Source organism: Narcine bancroftii, chromosome 10 (genome assembly GCF_036971445.1).
Source record: "Narcine bancroftii isolate sNarBan1 chromosome 10, sNarBan1.hap1, whole genome shotgun sequence".
NCBI lineage: Eukaryota > Metazoa > Chordata > Chondrichthyes > Torpediniformes > Narcinidae > Narcine > Narcine bancroftii.
The window spans coordinates 47805100-47829554 of NC_091478.1; the positions used below are offsets into that span (position 1 = coordinate 47805100).

At 44.8% G+C, this 24455-nt stretch overlaps 1 protein-coding gene across 2 annotated transcripts in view; it reads left to right on the forward strand.

Annotated features, from left to right (window-relative positions):
• rufy2 (RUN and FYVE domain containing 2) overlaps positions 1–24455 on the forward strand; it is a 164785-nt gene that overhangs the window by 17520 nt on the left and 122810 nt on the right. For both annotated transcript variants that reach the window (XM_069900866.1, XM_069900867.1), the window contains exons 5-9: positions 303–426; positions 5748–5812; positions 19081–19146; positions 20947–21016; positions 22981–23082. In XM_069900866.1, the coding sequence (XP_069756967.1) occupies positions 303–426; positions 5748–5812; positions 19081–19146; positions 20947–21016; positions 22981–23082 (427 nt within the window). The remainder of the gene's footprint in view (positions 1–302; positions 427–5747; positions 5813–19080; positions 19147–20946; positions 21017–22980; positions 23083–24455) is intronic.

Below are 24455 nucleotides of genomic sequence, written 5' to 3' on the forward strand. Positions count from 1 at the left end.
CTGTGTGCGTTCTTCAGCCACAGACCCCCTCGTAGTCCTCTGCTTCTCCATCTCTTCAGCCAGTTTTGAGCCAGTCTACGCATCCCGTGACCACAGTCTCCAGCAGACCTCAGCCTGTGTGCGTTCTTCAGCTACAGACCCCCTCGTAGTCCTCTGCTTCTCCATCTCTAACGGGGGTTGGTCTCCCCACTTCCTGGTGCCCTGTGCCAGTCATCCGCTCCCCTGGGGTCTGCAAACCCTCGTGGCTGCTGCCGATCACAGGGTTCATGGAATCACTGCGTTGTGTTTGGTTTTGCTTGCAGTGAGTTTTATGAGGATCATGCAGTGATGATGGAAGAGGAAGGAACAGTGATTGTTGGACTCTTGGTTGGACTCAACGTGATCGATGCTAATCTGTGTGTCAAGGGAGAAGATCTAGATTCCATGGTAAGGTTGTTGCTTCTAGTCTTCAACAATGACCCTGAAATATTACATTATCAGTGCAACTCTTGGTGTCAAAGGACTCAGTGCTCTGCCAATCCATGACCATCACATTCGTGTATTGTCTTCAGACGATGCTGATCCTCAGTAACGGCGCGGTACCAGCAAGTGCTGACCCAGACATAAAATTTCACAAAAGTGAGTGTTTCCAAAGTAGCAGACTTGTGCTGGCCCTGTTTCTGGGGGTGGGGGGAGGAGATTGGTGGGGGCCTGGGGCTGGGATGGTTGCCAGGGCCTGACGCTGGGGCTGTGTTGTGCCACGTCAGTGAATATGCGCAGACAGGTTGGGCTGAAGGGCCGTAAAACTCCAACTCTATGACAATGTAGACTGTGTGCTGAAGTAATGAATTGTGATAATCTGGTGCTCTCATTTAAAATAGAAAACAATTAGTTGAAGACTACCAGTTAATTAGGTTAAGTAACAGAAACTGATGCAGAATTATTGAAACCTGGGAATATGCATCCGAGTTCTGCAAAGGTGCAGAATTTATTTAAAACGCCAGGGCATCTGGTGCAGTGGAGACAACCACGTAATTATTAAAAGAATTAAATTGTCAGTACCTTTTCGGTACATATGGCAGGTGGCAATCTGCCCTTGGAATTGGTGAACCAGAGCCAAAATTTGGGCAGTGCAGTGCTTCAGGGAGGGATCATGGAGTCATAGAGACATACAGCAAAGAGCAGGCCTTTCAGCCCAACTCATCCATGCTGGCCAACTTGGCATCCTGGGCTTGTCCTATCTGACTGCATTTTGGTCCACATCATTCCAAACCGTTCCTCCAGTTTTCTGCCTTTCGAAGTTGTAGCTTCCTCTGTCTGGGAGCCAACTTCAGACACGAGTCAAAAAGTTGCCCCACTTCTAAATTCCTCTCCTCTCAGTCATGCCTCTGCCCTCTAACTCTAGAATTGTCCACTCTGCCAAATAGACTGTGAGTGTTTGACTATGTCCCTGACAATTTTATAAATCTTTAAAAGATCACCCTACATTCAAAGGAATTAAAATCACAGCCTATCCAACTTGTCCCTTTATTTCAAGCTCTCCAGTCCCAACCACATTCTGGTGAATCATGAATACAGGGACTGGAGGGCTTGAATTGTAAAGAAAGTCTGGGACATTTCTCCCTGAAGTATAGGAGGCAGAGGGGGACCATTATGACTTCATACAGAGTTATGAAATTATGAGGGGCAGAGGTAAGGTATTTAGAAGGTACTCTTAAACACGATCAAGCCTGCATTCACCTCATCAGATGGCTGTCCATTCCACATTCCCACCACCTTCTGAGTGGAAAAACTTCCCCGTAAACCTCCCCCTTCAGCTTAAAACTATGACCTCTCTTATTTATCTCCCCCAATTTAAGTGTAAAAGGCCTATTCACATCCACTCTGTCTATACCTCTCATCATCTTGTAAATCTCTATTCCACAACTCTGTGCTGTTGCCTGAGTAACTAATGATGAAACAATAACACTTAAGATCTCCCCCATCTCTTTTGGCTCTATACAAAGCCGACCACTCTGATCTTCAAGGGGTCCAATTTTGTCTATTACTATCCTTTTGCTCTTAATACACCTGTAGAAACCTTTATGATTTCCCTTCAGGTTATCTGCCAAACCAACCTCATGTCTTCTTTCATCCATCCTCATTTATTTCTTGAGGTTTTTCTTGCATTTTTTATACTCCTCAAGTACCTCATTTACTCCATGTTGCCTCCTGTCTTCTTCCAAACCAGATCCCAAATCCCTAGAAAAACAAGGTTCCCTCTGCTTGCTAATCTGGCCTTTAATCCTGACAGAAACATGCAAACTCTGTTCTCTCAAATTTCACCTTTGAAGGCCCCCCACTTACCTTGCACATCCTTGCCCGAAAACAACTTACCCCAATCCATGCATTCCAGATCCTTTCTCATTTCCTCAAAATTGGCCTTTCTCCGATTGAGAATCTCAACCTGAGGCCCAGACTTATCTTTCTCCATAAATAACTTGAAACTAATTGAATTTGAGTATGGGACCAATAGTGAAGTGAATGTTATTTTCTCATGTACATGTTGTATCTGCACTCTTGGATCAGAGAGGAGAAATCAGATATGTTTCCCTCTCTAAATCATAATAGAGACCCCTCTTTAAAATTTCACATGGGTTTTAACCAAGGATTGGGGGTTGAAGGGGAGGGGTGTCTGCTTGGAGTTTTGGCAAACTTTGCCTGTGTAAAACGAAGCCAAGAATGCTGGTAGAACTCAGCCAGTTAAGTTGCATCTGTGGAAAGAGTAGCTAACATTTCAAGCACAATTAGCACAGTTGTTCGTGCAACGTTTATAAGGCCAGTGATTTGGGTTCAAAATTGCATTGTCTGCAAGGAGCTTGGACGTTCTCTCTGTGTGGGTTTTCTCCAGGTGCTCCAGTTTCCTCCCACCCTTCTAAATGTATGGGTTTTGGCAGGTTAATTGGGTGTAATTCGGTGGCATGGTTTCATGGGCTGGAAGGGCTTCCTACCTTAGTGTATCGTCAAAATTAAAACATTCGTCAAAACTGTGAAAGAGAGAAAGTGAACAGGGGAGGGGTGAAACCCAAGGAATGTTGGGTGAAATGATGGACAACTGTCAGTGTAATGAGTTGCTCATGTTGTGAACCCTGTATCAACTAGGAGGATGCAGAAAAGATTCACAAGCATGTTGGTGGGACCAGAGGGCTTTGGTTCTAATGGAAGACTAGATAGGCTGTGACTGTTTTCCTTAGAGAAAAGGGGTAACTTTACAGGGGTTTATAAAATGACGAGGGGCATAGATAAGGTGGATGTCCAGAGATTATTTTTCCCCAGGAAACGAAGAGTTTAAAACTATAGGGTACGGGTTGAAGAAGAGAGAGAAAGCATTTATAGGGGACGTGAAGGGTGAGCTTTTCTACACAGTATGGTGGGCATTCAGGATGAGCTGCCAGAGAAAATGGTAGTGCTTGGTACAGTTACAAGGTCTAAAAGACATTTGGACAGGTTCGTGGCTGGAAAAGGTTACAAAAGAAATGGGACTATCTTCGACAGTTGGTCTGGGCGAATTGTACAGAAAGATCTGTTTCCATGCTGTATAACACGAACTGATGGAACCCATTACTCAGATCACATGGAGGATGCCTAGGAATGTGTTTGGAGCAAATAATAAGGCTTTCCACACTCTTATCTCAAGGAAAAAAGAGCCAAAGAATCACAGAGGATTTGGCTGGGATTGGAGGAATTTAGTCCTGGGGAGAGATTGGTAGCCCGGGATTGGAGGAGATTAGTCATGGGGAGAGATTGGATAGCCCAGGATTGGAGGATCTTAATCATGGGGAGAGATTGGATAGCCCAGGATTAGAGCCGAGGAAACTTGAATGATGTCTTGATGGATACTGTATGTACAGGATTATGAGAGGTGTAGATATGGGAGGTACTCAAATCATTTCCCCGTAGTAGGGGTATCATAAACAGCAGGACATAGGTTTTAGGTGGGAGGTAGGAGATAAAGAAATCTTGGAGTTATGTTTTGTTATAACACTGATATTTGGAACATGGTGTGCGAACAAAGAGAAACTGGAAGGACTCAGCAGGTCAGGCACCATCCACAGATAGAAATGGTCAGTCTATGTTTCTGGTTGGGGTCCTTTCCTGTGGAATCTGATACAATCACTTCATTTTGGGGACATCGCCCAAAGGGGCAAGGCATGGGGGAAATGCAGTCCGAGCAGAGGCAAATGGGGTCAGTGTGAATAGGCAAAAAAAGTTGGCATGGGCTCTATGAAGCCAAAGGGGTAGTCGCTGTATCAAAACTTGCAGGGAATAGCTCGTTCTACATGTTCCAAGTAGTTACGGCCTCGAGTACAGGCCATCCCTGGGTTTCAAATACTCCAACTTGTGCACCCCCTACATACAACCGAGCGTTCATAATACAGGTACACAATCCTTTATCGGAACCCTTGGGGGACAGTGTGTTCTGAATTTCGGATTTTTACAGAAAGCCAGATTTAAGCCCACCCGAATTGTGCTGCCGTATCCACCCCCACCCCCTTCCAGTTGCGATGCCAGTCTCTCCACCCACCCCCCACCCGCCCGACTCATGCTACCGGTCTCCCCTCCTTGACCGCCCGACTCACGCTGCCAGTCTCTTGCCCGCCCAACTCACGCTGCCGGTCTCTCACCCGCCCAACTCACGCTGCCGTCTCTCTCCCCCTCACCTGCCCGACTCGTGTTGAGGTCTCTCTCTCCACTTGCTGGATTTTGGAGATTTCCAGATTTTAGATGTCCAGATAAAGGATTGTGTACCTGTATTATGAAAAGTTTGACATTTGTAGGATTTCCTACAAATGGCTAAACTCTCAAGTTCCCACTTTCTCTGCTCATTAAATGTTCTTATAGGTCTTATAATTTTGATGTTATTCACTACAATGTGATGGTGGCGAGTGGGGGTATGCTTGCCATTTTAAGGGAATCTATGCATTTCCTTACTCACAGATAAAATCGACACCGACAAACGTCTTATCCGCAGTCAACAGGCTTCTGAATGAACCTCACAACTGTGCTCGCATGTATTTGATGTGTACTAACTGATCTTTACATTGCAACTCTATACCCTAAAACACTGCTCTTGCCCCACTACTTTGTATGCTAGAGTATGTTACAGTTGACTTGCTCAACTGCTCGCAGAAGAAATCTCACTGAACATGTATAATATGAAGCTTCCAATCTGCACTGTTTGTATGCTCTCACATGGGATTTTTCCCAGGTGTCCCAGTTTGCTCTCACCCTCCAAAGTGAGTGAAATTAGCCCAGAAAGGCGTTCTATTGTACTGCATTGTTAAAAAAAATTAAAACTTTGTCTCAGTCCATTCCAGACACCTTCTTCCTCCATCTATAACTCCCACTGCCTTGGAAAAGCAGCCAACATATTAAATGACTCATCTCATTTCAGCCACGCACTCTTCACCCCACCCACTGCCTCTCCTCATGTCAGGTTATGCACCACCAGATTCAGGGACAGTTTCTTTCCCACTGTTATCAGACTCCTGTGTGAACCCATAAATAGTATATTTCTGTTGTTCTTGTTCAGTTCCACCTTATCTTTCCCTGTAACTTTTTATCATGTAACTCTTCTACTGTGTCTTCTACGATGTATGAGATCTCTATTGGTCTGCTTGCAAAACAACTTCTATCAATGTGTTTTTGATATGTGACAATAAACTTGAACTTGAGCATAGTCTCACCTCTTTTTCAATTACCTTCCCCCCCCACCTCCCCACTCCCAGGTTGGAGTCATCGACTTCTCCTTCTACCTGAAGGGTGACAATGACAACAATGGGTGCTTTGAAAGGTAATTTTTTGCAGACATTTTGAATGATTTATTCTTTCCTGTCAGTTTTGTGTATAGCTTCTCCCTGACTTAAGAGCTATGTGACATCTGACAAGAGAAAAACTATAAATTTTTTAAAATAAAAAAAATATATGTAAATATAAAAATTACCCTTGGTTGTACGTCCACCAAGTGCTAATGGCTGTACATAAGACATTATGTACATCACAGCATCTCTCTCAGTTCTCAGGATAAAAGAATGCTGTACAGCGACAGTGGGCTGTCGGGAGAGCGTGGGGCAGTGGGATCAATTTGGGGACTGAAAGCAGGCTGTCGGGAGCACGGGGCAGTGGGATCAGCGTGGGGACTGATAACGGGCTGTCGGGAAAGCGTGGGGCAATGGGATCAGTGTAGGGACTGATAGCGGACTGTCAGGAGAGCGTGGGCCAGTGGGATCAATGTAGGGACTGGTAGCAGGCTGTCAGGAGAGTGTGGGGATTGATAGCGGCCTGTCAAGAGAGCATGGGGCAATGGGATCAATGTGGGGACTGATAGCGGGCTGTCAGGGGAGCACGGGACAGTGGGATCAGTGCAGGGATGGTTAGCGGGCTGTCGGGAAAGCACGGGGCAGTGGAATCAGTGTGGGGACTGATAGTGGGCTGTTAGGAGAGCGTCGGGACAGTGGGATCAGTGTTAGGACTGATAGCGGGCTGTCAGGAGAGCGTGGGGCAGTGGGATCAGCATGGGGTCTAATAGCGGCCCGTCAGGAGAGCGTTGGGCAGTGGGATCAGTATGGGGACTGAGAGGGGTCTGTCAGGAGAGCGCGGGGCAGTGGGAGCAGTGTGGGGACTGATAGCATGGGGACTACATGCCATGCTGACATAGGTCCAGCTTGCGTCCATTTTGAGATCCAACCGGTCAGTCAGAACAAAACTTGGATGTTGTTGGGGAAAGGCTATATTTTCATCACAGTTCTGTGGAGGCATAGTTAGGAATCAAGCAACTTTTGTGTATTTTCTGATATGCAGACTGTGAACATCTGTCATTACGATGGGAAAGTTGGGAAGTTTTCCTTACGAGGCAACTCTCGTTCTTTGTTCTTTTTCCAATTTATTAGTGGCGGAGCCATCAACTTGCATGACCTGCTACCTCAATTAAGCTCATGATTCATTCCCAGTGCAAGAACACCAATGGTATTGTCACTGCCAGAGATGACTATGTCCACGGAGAAGTGCTACTGACAGTACAGCTGTAGAGGGAAGCTGCTGGTGCAGTGGAACATGACTCAGCGGTTCAGACTGAGGCAGGGTGCAGGGGCTGCATCTGCAGCCGGGTGCTGCGCAGGTTGGTTCAGTCATGCAGCCGCCGCGCGCTGCTGAGGTGTGAGACAGGGTTGCATCCTGGCCGGGGCGCTAACTGCAGGCTTTGCTCTCTGGATCCTGTTGTTTCCCCTGCCCAAGAGCAAGGGTTTGCAACAGATACCCAGCAGCAGGAAGGCCCGGGGTCCATACCAGGTTGCCAGTGTAGCAGCGTGGGGAAGGACAGGGTTGACACCAGACCTCATACGCCACGCTGTTTTCATTGACTTCAGCTTAGTGTTCAGCACCATCATACCTCAGAGGCTGGTGGATAATCAGTGTTCACTGGGACTCAACATGACTACGCAGCCCACTCTTGTACGTCTTGACCAAAACTCCACAGTCGGTCCGAATTGGCAGCAAAACCTCAGCACTGGTGCACCTCAGGACTCCGTGCTCACCCCACCCACTACTGTTTGCACTGCGGACTTGCAACTGCACTGACAGCTTCAGTTCTAACAGAATCATCAAGTTGGTCTCATCGGCAATAATGATGAGCTGCTTTACAGAGAAGAGATTAAGAGGCTCATAAAATGGTGCCTGAACAACCTGAGTTTCAATGTCAAGGAGATGATCATTGATTTCAGGAGAATGAAGGTCAACTATTGTCCACTCCACATCAACGGTTCCGTCATGAAAAGAGTTTTTATTTAGATGTACAGCCCAGTGACTGGCCCTTCCAGCCCACGAGCCCATGCCACCCAATTAACCTACAACCCCCTGGTGTGTAATTTTTTTGGAACAGTGGGAGGAAACAAAGCCCCCAGGGAAAACCCACGCAGATGTGGGGAGATCGTCCAAACTCCTTACAGACAGCATGGGTTTGGATGACACAGTTGGCATAGCGGTTAGCGCAGTGCCTTCACAGCACCAGCAATTGGGAGTGGGCCTGGGTTCGAATCCCACGCTGTCTGTGAGGAGTTTGTACATTCTCCCTGTGTCTGCATAGGTTTTCTCCAGGGATTCTGGTTTCCTCCCACCCTGCAAAAATTTATAGGGTGCGGTTTGGGTGGCCCGTTACAGAGCTGTAATTTTTTTTTTAAAGTTCAAATCCCGGTCCCAATGGCTGGTGTTGTAACAGATTGGCGCTGACCCTTACATTAACCATGCAGTTGAGAACACAAACTTCCTTGGTCTGCATGTGAAGGACAACCTATCTGGACCCACAGCACCATCTCATTAGTCAGGAAGGTACAGCAGTGCCTACACTTCCTCTGGAGGGTGACGAGGACAAGGCTACTGGCCCCCACCTTGACAAAACTTTACAGAAACACAATTGAGAGTGGATGTGGTGCAGAAGTCAATACAGAGAATCAGTAAAACAGCCGAGAAGAAAGAATCTCCCTTTCCTTTATTGAAGAATTATCACGGATCCCTACCATCCCTCATGTAGTAGGTTTGACCCACTACCAACAGGAAGGAGGCATCAAAATCAGGACTGACAGGCTGGGAAATAGCTTTTCCCGCAGGCATTGAGATTAATGAATGGTGTGCTATAACCATGGATTTCTTATTAATGAAATTGAGGAAATTATTCCAGAATATTTATATAAATTTATTTTCCAATGTATTTTGTACATGTTTGTGGTTATTTTGTGATGTGTGAGAAATGTATTAAGTGTGTTTCCAATGATGGGAAAATCCCGAACCCGGGGCCATGGTTTGAGGATAATAGGCAAACCATTTAGGACCGAGATGAGGAGGAATTTCTTTACCCAGAGGGTGGTGAATCTGTGGAATTCATCGCCACATAGGGCAGTAGAGGCAGGTTCATTAAATATATTTAAGAGGGAATTAGATATATTTCTTCAGTATAAGGGTATTAAAGGTTTTGTTGAGAAGGCGGGGACGGGGTACTGAAATAAGATCAGCCATGATCTCGTTGAATGGGGAGCAGGCTCGAAGGGTCGAATGACCTACTCCTGCTCCTATCTTCTATGTTTCTATGGTCCAGAGAAACACTGTTTCATCTGGTTGTTCATATGGAGACAAGATGACAATAAACTTGAACTCTACTAATTGAATCTGGCACCAAATGCACAAACCACGATAGATGACTGATTTATACAGGAATCGTAAGACCATTAGAAATACTGAGCAAGTTGGGAATAAGAGGAGAAAGAATAACTTGTGCAGTTCTGGTCACCAGCTTCTAGGAGAGATCTCTATATAGGAGATTCACTGGGATGTAGTGAAGATTGGTGGCCTTGTATTAAAGGGAAGGATTGGATAGGCTGGGTCTTTGTTCCCTGCATTGTGGGAGGCTAAGGGGTGACCTTAGAGGATTGTAAAATCACAAGGGGCATGGATGAAATGAATACTCTGTCTTTTTCTGGTTTACTTTAAAATGAGAAAGCATAGGTTTAAGGTGAGAGGGAAGAGATTTAAGATGGACCCGAGGGGCAACTTTTTAATTCAGAGAACAGTCCATATTTTTAAATTTACACATACAGCATTGTAGCAGGCCATTTTGGCCCAGGAGTCTGTGCCACCAAATTTACACCCAATTAACCTACACCCCCATATGTTTTGAATGGTGGGAGGAAACTGAAGACCCCGTGGAAAACCCACTCCTTACATGCAGCACGGGATTCAAACCCCAATCCCGATAGCTGGCACGATAAAGGCATGGCACTAACCACTCCGCCAAACATGCCGCCCCCTGAACAATCTGCCAAAAGAAGTGGTTGAAGCAGGTACAATTCAAAAAATATTGCCACAGATGTATGGATGGGAAGGGTGTAGACCACACATAGGCAAATGGAACTAGCCCAGAATGCATATGGTCAGCATGCATGAGTTGGGCCAAAAGGTCTGTTCTGTGTTCCACGACTCTGATTTCTGAGATGACTCTATTTTCAGAACTGGGAAATATTTAAAAATATGTTTCAAGATGCAGGGAATGTAGAGTGAAGGAGACAATTAAACAGGAGGTTCAGGACTAGAAGGGAGATGTAATGAGAAAAGGATAGAGACAAGAAACTAGGTCCTCAGAGAATATGGGTGTAAACAGGAGAGGCAAAATTGTTATCTGAAATAACTGCAGGAAAGTGCTGTAAACACCAGTGTTAATGGAGCCCGTGATCTAGCAGGGTCAGTCATTCACCAGTGTGAGTATAAAAGTTGATGATTTACCGAGATTTGTGAAGAGTCAGTGATTCACCAGAGTTGGAGAAGAAAGGGAGTTGCATAGCTTTGCTTGGTGTCTCAGTAATTTACTTGTGTTACTATGTGGGTCAGCTGTTTACTGGGATTTGTACGGAGTAGAGATAGTGTATTGAGAGTGATTTGCCAAGAGATGAAAGTGTACAGTATTTGTTGTGCATGATGTTGTAGCAAAGTCACACAGCGCAGAAACAGGGCGTTCGGGCCGACTCTCCCCTGCCAACCAAACTCGGCCAGTTTTCATTTGGCTGCTGTGTATCGCTCTAAACCAGTGGTTCTCAACCTTTTTCATTCCACTCACATTCCACCTTAAGTAATCCCTATGCCATCAGTGCTCTGATTATTAAGAGATTGCTTAAGGTGGGTGGAAAGATAAAGTTTGAAAACCACTGTTTTAATTGTCCCTCATTGACTCGTTATGTGCACGGTTTCATAACTCCAAAGGAAATGGGCCAATGACAATTTTCCTCAAGCAAAATATTTCAGTAACAATTGGGCCTAGAGCAGTGATTCTCAATCTTCCCTTCCACTCACCTACCACCTTAAGCAATCCCTTACTTATCACAGAGCACCAATGGCACAGGGATTACTTAAAGTGGGATGTGAGTGGAAAGAAAAAGGTTGAGAACCATTGCTCTAAACCTTTCTATCCAAGTACCTACCTAAATATCTTTTAAACGTCACAATTGGGAAAATTTGTTCTTTTCACTTTAAAACCCTTACCCCTGGAAAAATATATTTTAAACATTGTAATTGCACCTGTCTCCACCATCTCCTCTGGCAGTCGTTCCATATACCCATGATCACGATATGGAACTCTTATGAATCACTATGTGGATCAGGCCTCTTTTAGGTGCAGATGATGCTAAAATTAGTGGTGTAGTAGCTAGCGAAGGATATGATCTGATATTATGGCAGAATCTCAATGAACTGAGAAAGTGGGCCAAAGAATGGAAGATGGAATTTAGCTTAGAAAAGTACGAGGTGTGGCATTTTGATGAGTTAAACCAGGGCAGGGCCTGCACGGTGAATGGTTGAACCCTGGAAAGTGTTGTGGAGCAGGGAGACTTGGGGATTCAGGTATGTTTCAATGCAAGTTGCAGCCCAGGTAAAGTGAAGAATGCATTTGGCATTGGTCAGGAGAAGGGCGTCATGTAAACCATATGAGATGTTGGTGCGATCACACAGTGTTGTGCAGGAAAGATATTAAGTGAGAAAAGGTGTAGAAAAGATTCACAAGAATGTTACTGGGAGTGGCAGGCTTTAATTACGGGGAAAGGCTGCACAGGCTAGGGCATTTCTCCCTGGAGAGTAGAAGGGTGAGAGTGGACTTTATGGTTGATAAAAGCATAATGCATAAAATGAAATCTAAAAATTAGAGAGCATATATTTAAGTGCCTGAGGGCCACCTTTTCCATACGGTGGGTGTTGTGTGGGAAGGGAAAAGTTGGATGGGTTCAAAGAATAGCAGGTCTGGACACAGGCTGAATGTAGAAATAATCTTTATTGAAACGCATGTGAGGGGATTATGACAGGAATAACACACGCAAGTATTCTCAATCATACAACACAGGGGAACCAGTCACATTAGACTTAATACTACCGACACCAGTAACTGTTTATACAGACTTATCATAACCAAGGACTACAGTACGCTACCCTCCATTTATTATCTCATATACTATCTACAACTACAACAGTGTACAGCAACCCCGATCCTGATGTAGTGTACACTTTACCAACGACTCCTCTAGCGTTGTCCACAGCAGGGTTCGTCTCAGGACTGGAGAGCAAAAGAGAAAGAGCTATTGCATGTGGTGGACGTTATAGTACAGTGAGCTGGAGGGTCTGGCCCAGGTAATCGCTAGGTACTTTCAGGTGGTAAATTGCCCCGCTTGTAAAGCCGCTTATTTTGGCAATATGTGGCTGTTGGGAGGCCACGTGAATTGCAGGAGACACCTGCGAGGCGGGCAGAGTCCAACCTTGATTTGCAGATGATACAACCTCTGGCTAGGTTCCAGATGGATAGGTCACGTGACCCTCCACAATCCACATTCCCACCTAGTTCTAGACAGAGAGGACACATGACCCACCACAATCCACGTTTCCACCTGATACCTGACAGAGAGGTCATATGACTCTTCACAATCCACACTCCCACCCAGTTCTGGGCAGATAAGTCACATGATGCTCCACAATTCACACTCCCACCCAGTTCCACGTGGAGAGGTCACATGACCCTCCACAATGCACATTCCCGTGGGGTATGGAACAAGCTACCAGAGGAAGTTGCAAAGGTGTATAGACATCTCAATGGATGCAGGATTAAGGAGGGTCCAGAGGGATATGGGCCAAACAGGACTAGCTAGGCTAGACATCTTGTTTGGCAAAAACCATTTGGGCTGAAAGGCCTTGTTCTATTCAGAAACAGCCCTTTATTTCCTGTGGAGCATCAAGAAAGCTCACCTGTGTCCCAGGATACCTTTGGATTTTTACTGCTGTATCATTGTCGGCACCCAATTGCCCACCAGTGAGAACATCCATCAGAAACAGTGCCTGGGCAGGGTGAAGAGCATCATCAAGGATACATCTCACCCTAACTGTGGACTTTTTACTCTCTTTCCATCTGGAAGGTGCTACAGGACCCTCTGCTTCCGAACCAGCAGGCGCAGGAAGAGCTTCTTTCCTGAGCCTGTCACCCTGCTGAACCTTAAATCTCAGTATTGCACCCATATTGAACTGTCAGTACTTTTATACTTATCTGTTTGCTGCAGGGCTGGCTTGAAAATACTATAGCACTTTGTACTTCTTGTTAGATGCTAATTACACTTCATTGGCTTTATATCTACTTGACACAGTGACAATAAAGTTTAATCTATCACTGAATGCAGACAAATCCTGTCTGATAGGATCCCTTGCAGCAACTTTTCCTGTTAGATTCACTGGCCTGTAGTGCTTTGGCTTGTCCTTCCAGCCTATCTTAAATGAAATTACAGAATCACCACCTTGTAAAAAAGGTGGATGAGCTGAAGGTGTGGATTGATACTTGGAAGTATGATGTGGTAGCGATTAGTGAGACATGGTTGCAGGAGGGATGTGATTGGCAACTGAATATCCCTGGGTTTCGTTGTTTTAGGTGTGATAGAGTCGGAGGGGCAAGAGGAGGTGGGGTTGCATTGCTTGTCAGGGAAAATATTACAGCGGTGCCTAGGAAGGATAGATTAGAGGGCACATCCACGGAGGCTATTTTGGTGGAACTGAGGAGTAGGAAAGGAGAGGTTACACTTGTAGGGGTGTATTATAGACCACCCGGAGGGGACCGAGACCTAGAGGAGCAAATCTGTAGGGAGATAGTAGATATTTGTGATAAGCACTGGGTTGTAATTATGGGAGATTTTAATTTTCCACATATAGATTGGGAAACACATTCTGTGAAAGGACTGGATGGGTTAGAGTTTGTGAAATGTGTGCAAGATAGTTTTTTACAACAATATGTAGAGGTGCCGACCAGAGAAGGAGCAGTGTTAGATCTACTGTTGGCAAATGGGATGGGTCAAGTGACGGAGGTTAGTGTTGGCGAGCACTTCGGGTCCAGTGATCATAATGCCATCAGCTTCAATGTCATTATGGAAAGAGAGAAATCAGGGCCAAGGATTGAGGTTTTTGATTGGGGAAAAGCTAGATTTGAGGAGATGCGAAAGGACTTGCAGGGTGTGCATTGGGACAATTTGTTTTATGGGCAGGATGTAGTAGAGAGATGGAAGTCTTTTAAAGATCAGATTTTGAGAGTGCAAAAGCTTTATGTTCCTGTTAGGTTAAAAGGAGGGGCAAAAGGTTTGAGAGAGCCGTGGTTTTCAAGGAATATTGGAAACTTGGTTCAAAGAAAAAGGGAGGCGTACATTAGATATAAGAAGCATGGAGTTAAGGAGATGTTTGAAAGATACATTGGAATCTTAAGAGAGGAATTAGGAAAGCTAAAAGAAGGTACGAGAAAACTATGGCAAGCAGGGTGAAAACTAATCCAAAAGAGTTCTACAAATATGTTAATGGTAAGAGGAAAGCTAGAGACAAAATTGGTCCCTTAGAAAATCAGAGCGGAAAACTGTGTGTGGAGCCTAGAGAAATGGGGGAGATATTGAACAGTTTCTTTTCTTCGGTATTCACTAAGGAGAAGGATATTGGGAGATGTGAGATAAAAAAAGCAAATTGGGTAAATATGGGGAATATAGAGATTACAAAAGGTGTAGTTTTAAGGCTTTTGAAGAATATAAAGGTGGATAAGTCTCCGGGACCAGACGGGATCTTCCCCAGGACATTGAGAGAAGTGAAGGAGGAAATAGCAGAGGCTCTGGCGGTAATTTTCCAAATGTCATTAGATATGGGGATAGTGCCGGAGGATTGGCGCATTGCGCATGTGGTTCCGTTATTTAAAAAGGGTTCAAGGAGGAAGCCTGGCAACTATCGTCCTGTAAGTTTGACGTCTGTGGTAGGTAAATTAATGGAGAAAATTCTTAGAGATAGTACTTATAAACATCTGGATAGACAGGGTCTGATCAGGAGCACTCGACATGGATTTGTGGGAGGAAGGTCATGTTTGACCAATCTGATTGAATTTTTTGAAGAGGTGACTAGGAATGTGGATGAGGGTAGCGCAGTGGATGTTGTCTATATGGACTTCAGTAAGGCCTTCGATAAGGTACCACATGGAAGGTTAGTTGGGGAGGTGCAGTCTTTAGGTATAAATTTTAAGATAGTCAAATGGATTGAACATTGGCTGAAAGGGAGAGGCCAGAGAATGGTAGTGGATAATTGTCTGTCAGGTTGGAGGCCGGTGACCAGTGGTGTGCCTCAAGGATCTGTATTGGGCCCATTGTTGTTCGTTATATACATTAATGATCTAGATGATGGGGTGGTGAATTGGATTAGTAAATATGCAGACGATACTAAGATAGGTGGAATAGTGGATAATGAAGAAGGTTTTCAAGGATTGCAGAGGGATTTGGGCTGCTTAGAAAAGTGGGCTGAAAAATGGCAGATGGAATTTAATGCTGATAAGTGTGAGGTGCTTCATTTTGGTAAGAAGAATCAGAATAGGACATACGTGGTAAATGGGAGAGCATTGAGGAATACAGAAGAGCAGAAAGATTTAGGAGTAACGGTACATCGTTCCCTGAAGGTAGAAACTCGCGTGAATAGGGTGGTGAAGAAGGCTTTTAGTATGCTGCCCTTTATCAATCATTGCATGGAATATAGGAGTTGGGAGGTGATGTTGAGATTGTATAAGACGTTGGTGCGGCCTAATTTGGAGTTCTGTGTGCAGTTCTGGTCGCCTAATTATAGGAAGGATATAAACAGAGTGGAGAGAGTGCAGAGAAGGTTTACCAGAATGTTACCTGGGTTTAAGCATCTAGAGTATAGGGAGAGATTGGACAGATTAGGTCTTTATTCTTTGGAGCATAGATGGTTGAGAGGGGATTTGATAGAAGTATTTAAGATTATGAAAGGGATAGACAGAGTGGATGTGGATAGACTATTTCCGTTAGGAGGAGGAAAGATTAAAACAAGAGGACATGAGTTAAGAATTAAGGGGCAGAGGTTTAGAGGTAACATGAGGGGGAACTTCTTTACTCAGAGAGTGGTAGCCGTGTGGAATGATCTTCCGGGAGAAATAGTGGCGGCGGAGTCAATTGTATTATTTAAGAAAAGGTTGGACAGGTATATGGATGAGAAGAAGATAGAGGGTTATGGGCATTGTGCAGGGAGGTGGGACTAGAAAGGGGTGTTTGGTTCGGTGCGGACTAGAAGGGCCTAATGCCCTGTTTCCGTGCTGTAATTGTTGTTATGTTAAGTTGTCTGGTACCTCACCTGTAACAAAGGAAGATGCAAATACCTCTGGAGTTTCTTCCTTCACTTTTCCACCATGACCAAGGAAACACTTAATCCAGTCCTGGGGATCTGCTTCATCAACCCAAGAGCTTCCCTGACACTCTGCAGTTAAAAATCTGGCCTATCTTTCGTGGCTCCACACATGGTTGACCTCTTTGATCCTTGATGGGATCTTTTCTTTCCCTTGTTATCACCATTGGCGTCTTTTAGGATTCTCTCTTGCCTTACCTCAACAAATGATGGTAGATGCTGTTTTGCTGGCCCTCCACTCTGCATCAGGCAACAAGAGTACCTCCGTCAGACTGTTGTTCATTGACTGCGGCTTGGCAATCAGTGCCAGCATACCAACAAACTCATGACCAAAATAAAGTACCTGGGATTCTGTTCGTTCTTCTGCAGCTGAATCCTCCACTTCTTCATCAGAAACCCTCATTGGTGGGGTTCAGCAACATCACCTCCTTCACACAGATACCCCGAGACTGCATTTCCTGTATACTCATAACTCTGTAGACAAGTTCAGCTCCATTCCAATCTATACATTCACTGACATCACCACCTTTATTGGCTGAATAACTGGAAACGATGAGTCATGATACAGGATGGAGACGGAGAATCTGATTGGGTGATGCCAGAACAACAATCATGCTCTCAACATCAACAAGGCCAAGGAACTTGTTTGGGATTTCAGGAAGTGAAAGCAGAAGGTATCACACCTGTCCCCGTGAGTGGGACAGAGCTGGTGAGGGTATCTCACACCTGTCCAGGTGGATGGGGCAGAGACAGTGAGGGTATCTCACACCTGTCCCCGTGGATGGGACAGAGCCGGCGAGGGTATCTCACACCTGTCCATGTGGATGGGGCAGAGCCGGCAAGGATATCTCACACCTGTCCACATGGATGGGCCAGATCCGGAGATAGTATCTCACACCTGTCCATCCCAGGGTATCTCACACCTGTCCACGCGAGGGTATCTCACACCTGTCCACGTGGATGGGGTAGAGCCGGAGATGGTATCTCACACCTGTTTACACGCGGGTATCTCACACCTGTCCACGTGGATGGGCCAGAGCCTGCGAGGTTAAGCACTTTCAAGTTCCTAGGGTCCACATATTGGAAGATTTCTCCTGGAGCCTGCACATCGAGGCAACCATGAAAAAGGCCTCTACTTTCTAAACTGAGGAGTTTTAGAATGTCCTTGAACACTCCATCTAACCTCACCAAGATGTGCCTGCATGTTGGTTGCTTTGCTCATTTGAGTTCGCAGGAATGCAGAAAACCGTAAAAATAGCCAAGTCCATCACAGGCTCCAACATCCAAGCCATTGAAGACATCTGTGTAAGGTGCAGTCTCAAGAAGGCAGCCAGATCATGAAGAAACCCATCACCCTGGTCACAACCTCTTGCTGATACCTTCTGGAGAAAGGAACAGCTTCTTGAACCTCTCCTTCCTGCCCTAATCATAAATGCTCTGACACCACAAAACCACCCATCAGTACTATTGAAACATCCCACTTGCCAGGTGTCCCTTTATCTTCCAACAGCCTCTCACAGTCAACCTTTGCTGGTCCCTGCCCAATACCATTAAACTTACCCCCTGTTCCAGACTTTAACTTATGCACTAGGCCTTGCATTTCTGGAACTATTTCTGAAACAAATCAAACTGTGTTCACTGGTTCCAGGGCGTTCCCCCACTGACCCATCAGCATCATTCCCCAAGAAGGGCTTCCTCTCTCTTACAAGGGCATTTACAAATTGCCTGAGAAGACAATCCTGCCCATACTTCGATAAATCCCCAGACAAATTCTGGCCCACCTCATCCTGATGGAAGCCCCATTTAACATCAGGAAATTTAAAATTACGCACTGCAACATCCCTTTCACACCTGCAACCTACCTACGTATTTGCTGCTCTAATTCCTATAGACTATGTGGGGGGCCAGTACCACAACTGTGTAGTATGGTGATGTCAGAGCAGGATGGGGAATTCAAGATTCTTTTATTATCGTGCAATGAAACAGAAAGCATAATGTTACACAAAATTTCCTTTAGTTTATTGTAAGGCAGAGAGTTGCCATTAGTCATGCCAGGTGCCCCTTACAGTGACAAAGAGAAGCAAAAAGAAAGTCCCTCCAGCACTCCCACACAGACCTCCGTTCTATCCGTTGGCAACCCGAGCTCCAGATCCAAACCCTCTGATGTGTCCAGGAAGCCTTCAGTAACCACTGACTGAAAATGTAGGCTCATGCATTATGGACAGAACGTGGCACACTAGCCCTTTGCATAATATGCATGCTGGACGATTGAAGTACAATGTGAAATGAGAGTTCAGGTGAGGACCATAATAAAAAATAATTGCATTTATTCGTACAATTTGTGAAATGAACATTGGCTGTAAATACGTTTTTGAAGTGATTCATATTTAAATAGCTCGGTATATTTTGATAGCCCATTAAAGAAATGACTGGGGTTTCTGGTACCAGTGAACAGAACAGGCCAGGGGCAGCCTGAGACTGCATGGTAGTTGGGCCTCCAAGTAATTGTAACAGTTCAAGATTTGGTCCCTCGCTAGTCAGCTCTCATTTTGTTGGGGGGAACACTTTTTTTCCACAGGGACAGTGTTAGGATTCATGGCAAAGTAGCAAGAGGTGGGGTGGGCAATGATTGGCTGGGTCTCTGGGGGAGACTGTACAAGGTTTGTTATTTTTTAAATCATCAGTTTTTAAAATGTAACCTTTTAATTTGTACTTGAGGGTTTATGCCATAATTAATGAATATCCAGCAATGGATTTTTTTTTTATGTGCTTGAATATTCACTGTCTCTTCAAAGCAGTCAATATTTGTGCTTTTCTGATGCCTTGTATTGGTCTATTTTTTAAATGTAGTGATGGACAGATTGCTGCAATCCTGGATCAGAAAAACTACGTGGAAGAACTCAATCGCCAGCTGACGTAGGTTCCTCTTTGAACATATCTGACATCTTCCTGTGTGCTTTAAAGAACCTTTGTGTTAAAATGAAAGATGCTTCTGTTTTGTTCCTCATTCCACTATTTTAACATATTCCTCTTTCAGATGTCTCAAAATAAACTGCTTCACATGTTGAAATTCCACAAAGTCTACCAAAATATCCAAATGCAGGGAGTTAGTCAGTGGTCACAGGACTGAGATCGGCCTGTTATAAGGCTATGCTTACAGTAGAAACTTGGATATTGGTGTTGATCAGATATGTGGTTGAAGGCTTAAAACCTTTGAATCCTGAGACTCCGCTTTTTTAAGGATGCTCTCTGTGTCCGACTGTAAGGAACCATCATCAGGCTATAGCCAGAAATCGGGCTCATAAAGAAGAACATGGAAACTTGAGGAGCCAGCTCACAGCATCTGTGCTGCAGCAGCATGAAGACCACCAGGAGCTGATGGCAGCTCTTCAGTGGTGCTGTCAAAATCCTATAGATAGGTTTATCTGCTATTGTGAACACAGACTACAAACTGGTGTGCTGGCTGGGAAGGGCTCTGTATTTCACCATTTGCATGACCAGTCATATAAAACTACAACTGATCTCTCTTACTCACTCACTCCCTCTCACACTCACTCTCTCTCACTCACTCACTCTCTCTCACACTCACTCTCTCACATTCACTCTCTCACTCACTCTCACATTCACTCACTCACTCTCTCACACTCACTGTCTCTCACTCACTCATTCACTCTCACACTCACTGCTTCTTACATTCATTCACTCTCACACTCACTCTCTCACCCTCATTCTCACTCTCTCTTCCTCTCTCACACTCACTCTTGCTCTCTCTCACACACTCTCACTCTCTCTCTCTCTCTCTCTCTCTCTCCCTCTCCACATTTCTATACTACATATGAGCTGTCTGATGGTCTACTCGCATCTTGGTACAGGTGACAATAAGCTTGAATTTAGAAGAGTTCTATCTTCGCAGTAATGTCTTAAATGAGGTCAAGGAAGTTTGATGAAGAGATCCGTACTGTTCCACCATCTTACCAATGGGAATCTTTTCACTTGAACCACAAGGCCGATAAGGACATTTGCTGTATGTCTATGTAGCGGATGTGAATTTCAACTAGGCCTACGTCAGTAGCTCTATTGTCATGTGTACCAAGATAAAATGAAAAAGTTCCTTTTGCAAGCAATCCAATTCGTCAACATACACATAATACAGATTTACAGAGGGAATCCGTTGGAGCAGAGTGATAGTGTGAATATCGTTCAGGAACCTGATTATGGCGGATGGTGCATGATGTCACACTCATGAAACTTCTTCCTGATGGGATGAGAGTGAAGAGAGCCGGGGGGTGGGGGGGGAAATGAGATGTTTTAATATGTTGGATGCTCTTCTGGCAAAGTGTAAATGGAATCAACGAAGGACTGCATTGACTCCATTCTTATCAATTTTGACATTTCCTCTTTGAGAAGGTATGGACAGATCTTTGGTAGAAGCATCTCGGAGAGTGCAGGCTAAACTTTAAGTATATGCTCTCTGCATATATGTATCTTCTGAGGGACCACACTCAGTAAAGTTATTCCATTGTCCAAATTCTTCATTATATATCGCTTTGGGACAGATGTTGCTCATCCAAAATGTTAACTCCTTCACAGATGCTGCCTGACGTGCTGAATTTTTTTCCAGCAGTTCTGTTTTTATTTAGCATATTCCAGCCCCATCTACCCTTCCGGATGCTTGGTTATTTCAGTAGATATTTAATTATGTGCTTCAACTTCCAGTTCAACAGTCGGCGGCTTACAGGGCAGGGTTGCTTCACTTGAGACGGCAAATTCTAAACTAATCGAAGAGGTACAATCTTTAAATTTAAAAATTCCTTGTGCGTGCTCCAAATTTTAAATGCTATTGTGTTTGTCCACTTCCGAGAACGAGATCTTGCACTTTTAACAGCTGAATAAAGAGATGTGATTGACACTGCCATTTTTGAATTGTTGATATTGTAAAGCATCGATGGGTTTTTCATCATATTTCCACCCTTCCTTCCTTCGTGGATACAGTAATGTTAATGAGTATAACGTAACGTTAAATCCCACTGACATTACAGCAGGCAACACGTGAACGCAACGCTGTTACAGCGCCAGCGAACGAGAGTGTGAGAGAGAAAGTGTGAGGGGAGCTTGTATGTTTCCCCCCCCCCCCCCCCATATTGGAGTGGGTTTTTCCTGGGATTCTCTGGTTTCCTCCCACCGTACACAGGCCGAAATGACCTGTTACTGTGCTGTACGTCTAAATTTAAACATTGGTCTCCAGTGTGATTTGCTACCTTTTAGACTGAGTGCCAACACGTATCACAACAGAATTGTGCTCATGTGCTCAGAATAGGATACATCAACTCAGTAGAATCACTCAGGTCCAGGATTGTACATCCATGCTAAACCTGAATTATATCCATCCTTCGAGAGAGAGCCACTAACTACATCAGCAATATTCCTCGGGACAGTGTTCCTCATGAAACTTCATCACAGCTAGTAACTGGGCCATCTATTAATTAAAGTCATTCAGAACCAACAAGCTGTTGGTCATTGTCAAGCACCCATTTGCGTGTGTCCACAAGCACTACAGCAACAGTCCAAGGCCAACGTGCCCATGCCAACCAGAATGTCCCACCAACACTAGTCCATGTGTTTGCATTCAGCCCATTTATTTCTAAGCCTGTTCTGTCCATGCGATAGTACCTGCCTCAGCCACCTACTCTGGCAGCTTCTTCCATGTATCCACTGCCCTCTGTGTGAAACTCCTGAACCACTGTCAGAAATGCTTGGTTTACTCGTAAGACTAGAAACTCACATTGTATCAGGACTGCTGTCAGGGATAGAGGCCCACATTATAGCGGTGACAGATACCCACAATATACAGGGATTACTGTTGGGAATAGGGATCTACATTCAATCAGAGACATTGTAGTCTAGGAATAGATGTCCATATTATGCACAGGATTACCCATATCAGTAGAAGGCCACACACTTGATGATAACTTTGAGGAGTGAAGATTCCAATCGAATATTAGGGAACCATGGAATAGAAGCACGTATTACATCTCTGTTACTCTATATTTATTGTGGGGATTTAACTCCATCTGGGTGGGTGTAATTTTGATCTGTTTAGGTGCAAGGAGACAGGTTTAAGAGGTGACTTAGGGGAAGTGAGAGTAGTTTGTATCTGGAATGTGCTGCCAGAGGAGTGGGTACAATTATGACATTCAAACAGGAAGGATTTATTTATTTAAATTTAGACATACAGCACAATAACGGGCCATTTCAGCCCAAGAGGTTTATACCCCATTAACCTACACCCCCCGATACATTTTTTTGATGGAAGGAAACCGGAGCCCCCAGAAAAAACCCATGCAGACACAGGAAGAACATATAAAGTCCTTACAGACAACGCGGGATTTGAAGCCAGGTCTGGTCCCGATCGGTGGTGCTGTAAAGGCGTTGCGCTAACTGCTACGCCAACCATGTTCCCCCCCCCCCCACCTTTTTCAGAAGGACAGGGACCAAAAAATTGTAAAGTGGGGCCAGCCCAGAATGCCAACATGGTCAGCATGGTTGAGTTGAGCCAAAGGGACTGTTCCTTGCTGTGCAACTCTGTCTATTGTGTGGGCCTCAAGTAATTCTAATTGAACATCGACCTCTGTTTTTGGAAGCTAACTTGACGTGGTTCAGGAGAAATAGTTTGAGGGCTTGCCAGGGTGTGTGTTGGATGTGCACTGTTAACGCTACTTTCTGACTCTCCTCTCTTTCTTGTCCTCAAAGTTAGCAATTGCGAAGAACAGTATCATTCGGTTGCAAGAAGAAAACCTCCAGTTTCGCAATGAGAACGTCCAAATGTTGCTGACAACCAGAAAACATCTGGAGGTACATGCAGGATTGCTAAAGTTTGCTAAAGAGCTATTTTACTCGACTGGTGACTGGAAACAGCCACTAGTTAATCAGTCTTGGAGAATTTAAAAAGAAAAAAGGTTCAATGTGGTACAATAAGGAGAAGAAATGGGATTGCCAAATCTAGAACTCCTTTGTAGCTTAGCAATTAGTTGTGATGTCCTGAAACACGTCCACTTTATTAGAAGAGAATATGCTGCCAGTCTTAAAGTGCATTAAGGTGAATAAGTCCCTGACTAGGTTTTTCCTGGAACATTGTGGGAAGTTAGGGAAGAGATTGCTGGCGCCCTGGCAGAGATCCTTGCTTATCTTTAACGATAGGAGACTGGAAGGTGGCACGTGGGCATTTATTGAAGAAGGGCAGCAAGGACAAGCCTAACATCAGTGATGGGAAAGTATTCTGAGAGAAAGAATCTACCAGCATTTGGAAAAGCAAGGACTGATTGGGGGATAATCAGCATGGATTTATATGAGGGAAAGTGTGGCTCAGAAATGTTTTGAAGAGTGAGGAAGAAGATTGACAAGGGTAGCACAGGATTATGCTTTCTGTGCAAGTTCACTTAGTCCCTTGCTTAGCACAATGCAGTGATAGTTTGGCGAGCAGTCTGTTTTGATGACCCATAGTGCATACAGCAAGTAAGACACTGTACAGAAGTGCAGATGGTACAGAGCAAAGGCAGCATAATTTTATCCTTGTGAGGTTCATTCAGGATAATGGTAGGGAAGAAACTTTACTTCAATCTGGTGGTAGATGATCTCACACTTGTGAATCTTCCAAACGGAGGAGGTGAAGAGAGTGTGGCTGGGTCAGATGAGTCTTTTAATATGTTGACTGCTTTTCCATGGCCTTGGAAGTTGATGGAGGCAAGGGTGTTGGATGAGGTGAGCCACTACTTACAGCCATGGGCTGAGCTGTTCCTGTCCCACACAATGATGCTCTCTTTCAGAATACTTCCACTTGTGCATCTGCATCCCATACCAACTTCTAGCGATGTGTTAAATTTCCTCAACGCCTGAGGAAGTAGAGACACCAGGGCATCTTCTTGGTCATTGAACCGATGTGGATCAGGGCATCGCTGGTGATGTTTACTCCTCAGAATGTACGACTGTCTACCATCACCACCTCATTGATACAGACTGGGGAATGAGGTCCACATCTCTTCCTAAAGTCTATAACGAGATAGACAAGAAGTCTAAACCTATAGTAATAGACTCTTGTTGACATTGATGGAGATGGTGTCCTGGCACCAAGACAGTCATCCCTCTGTCTCCCTTCTGTACTCCAACTCATCCTTGTTGGGCATCCAACCTACGCCAGTGGTGTCATCAGCAAATTGATAGATGGAGGT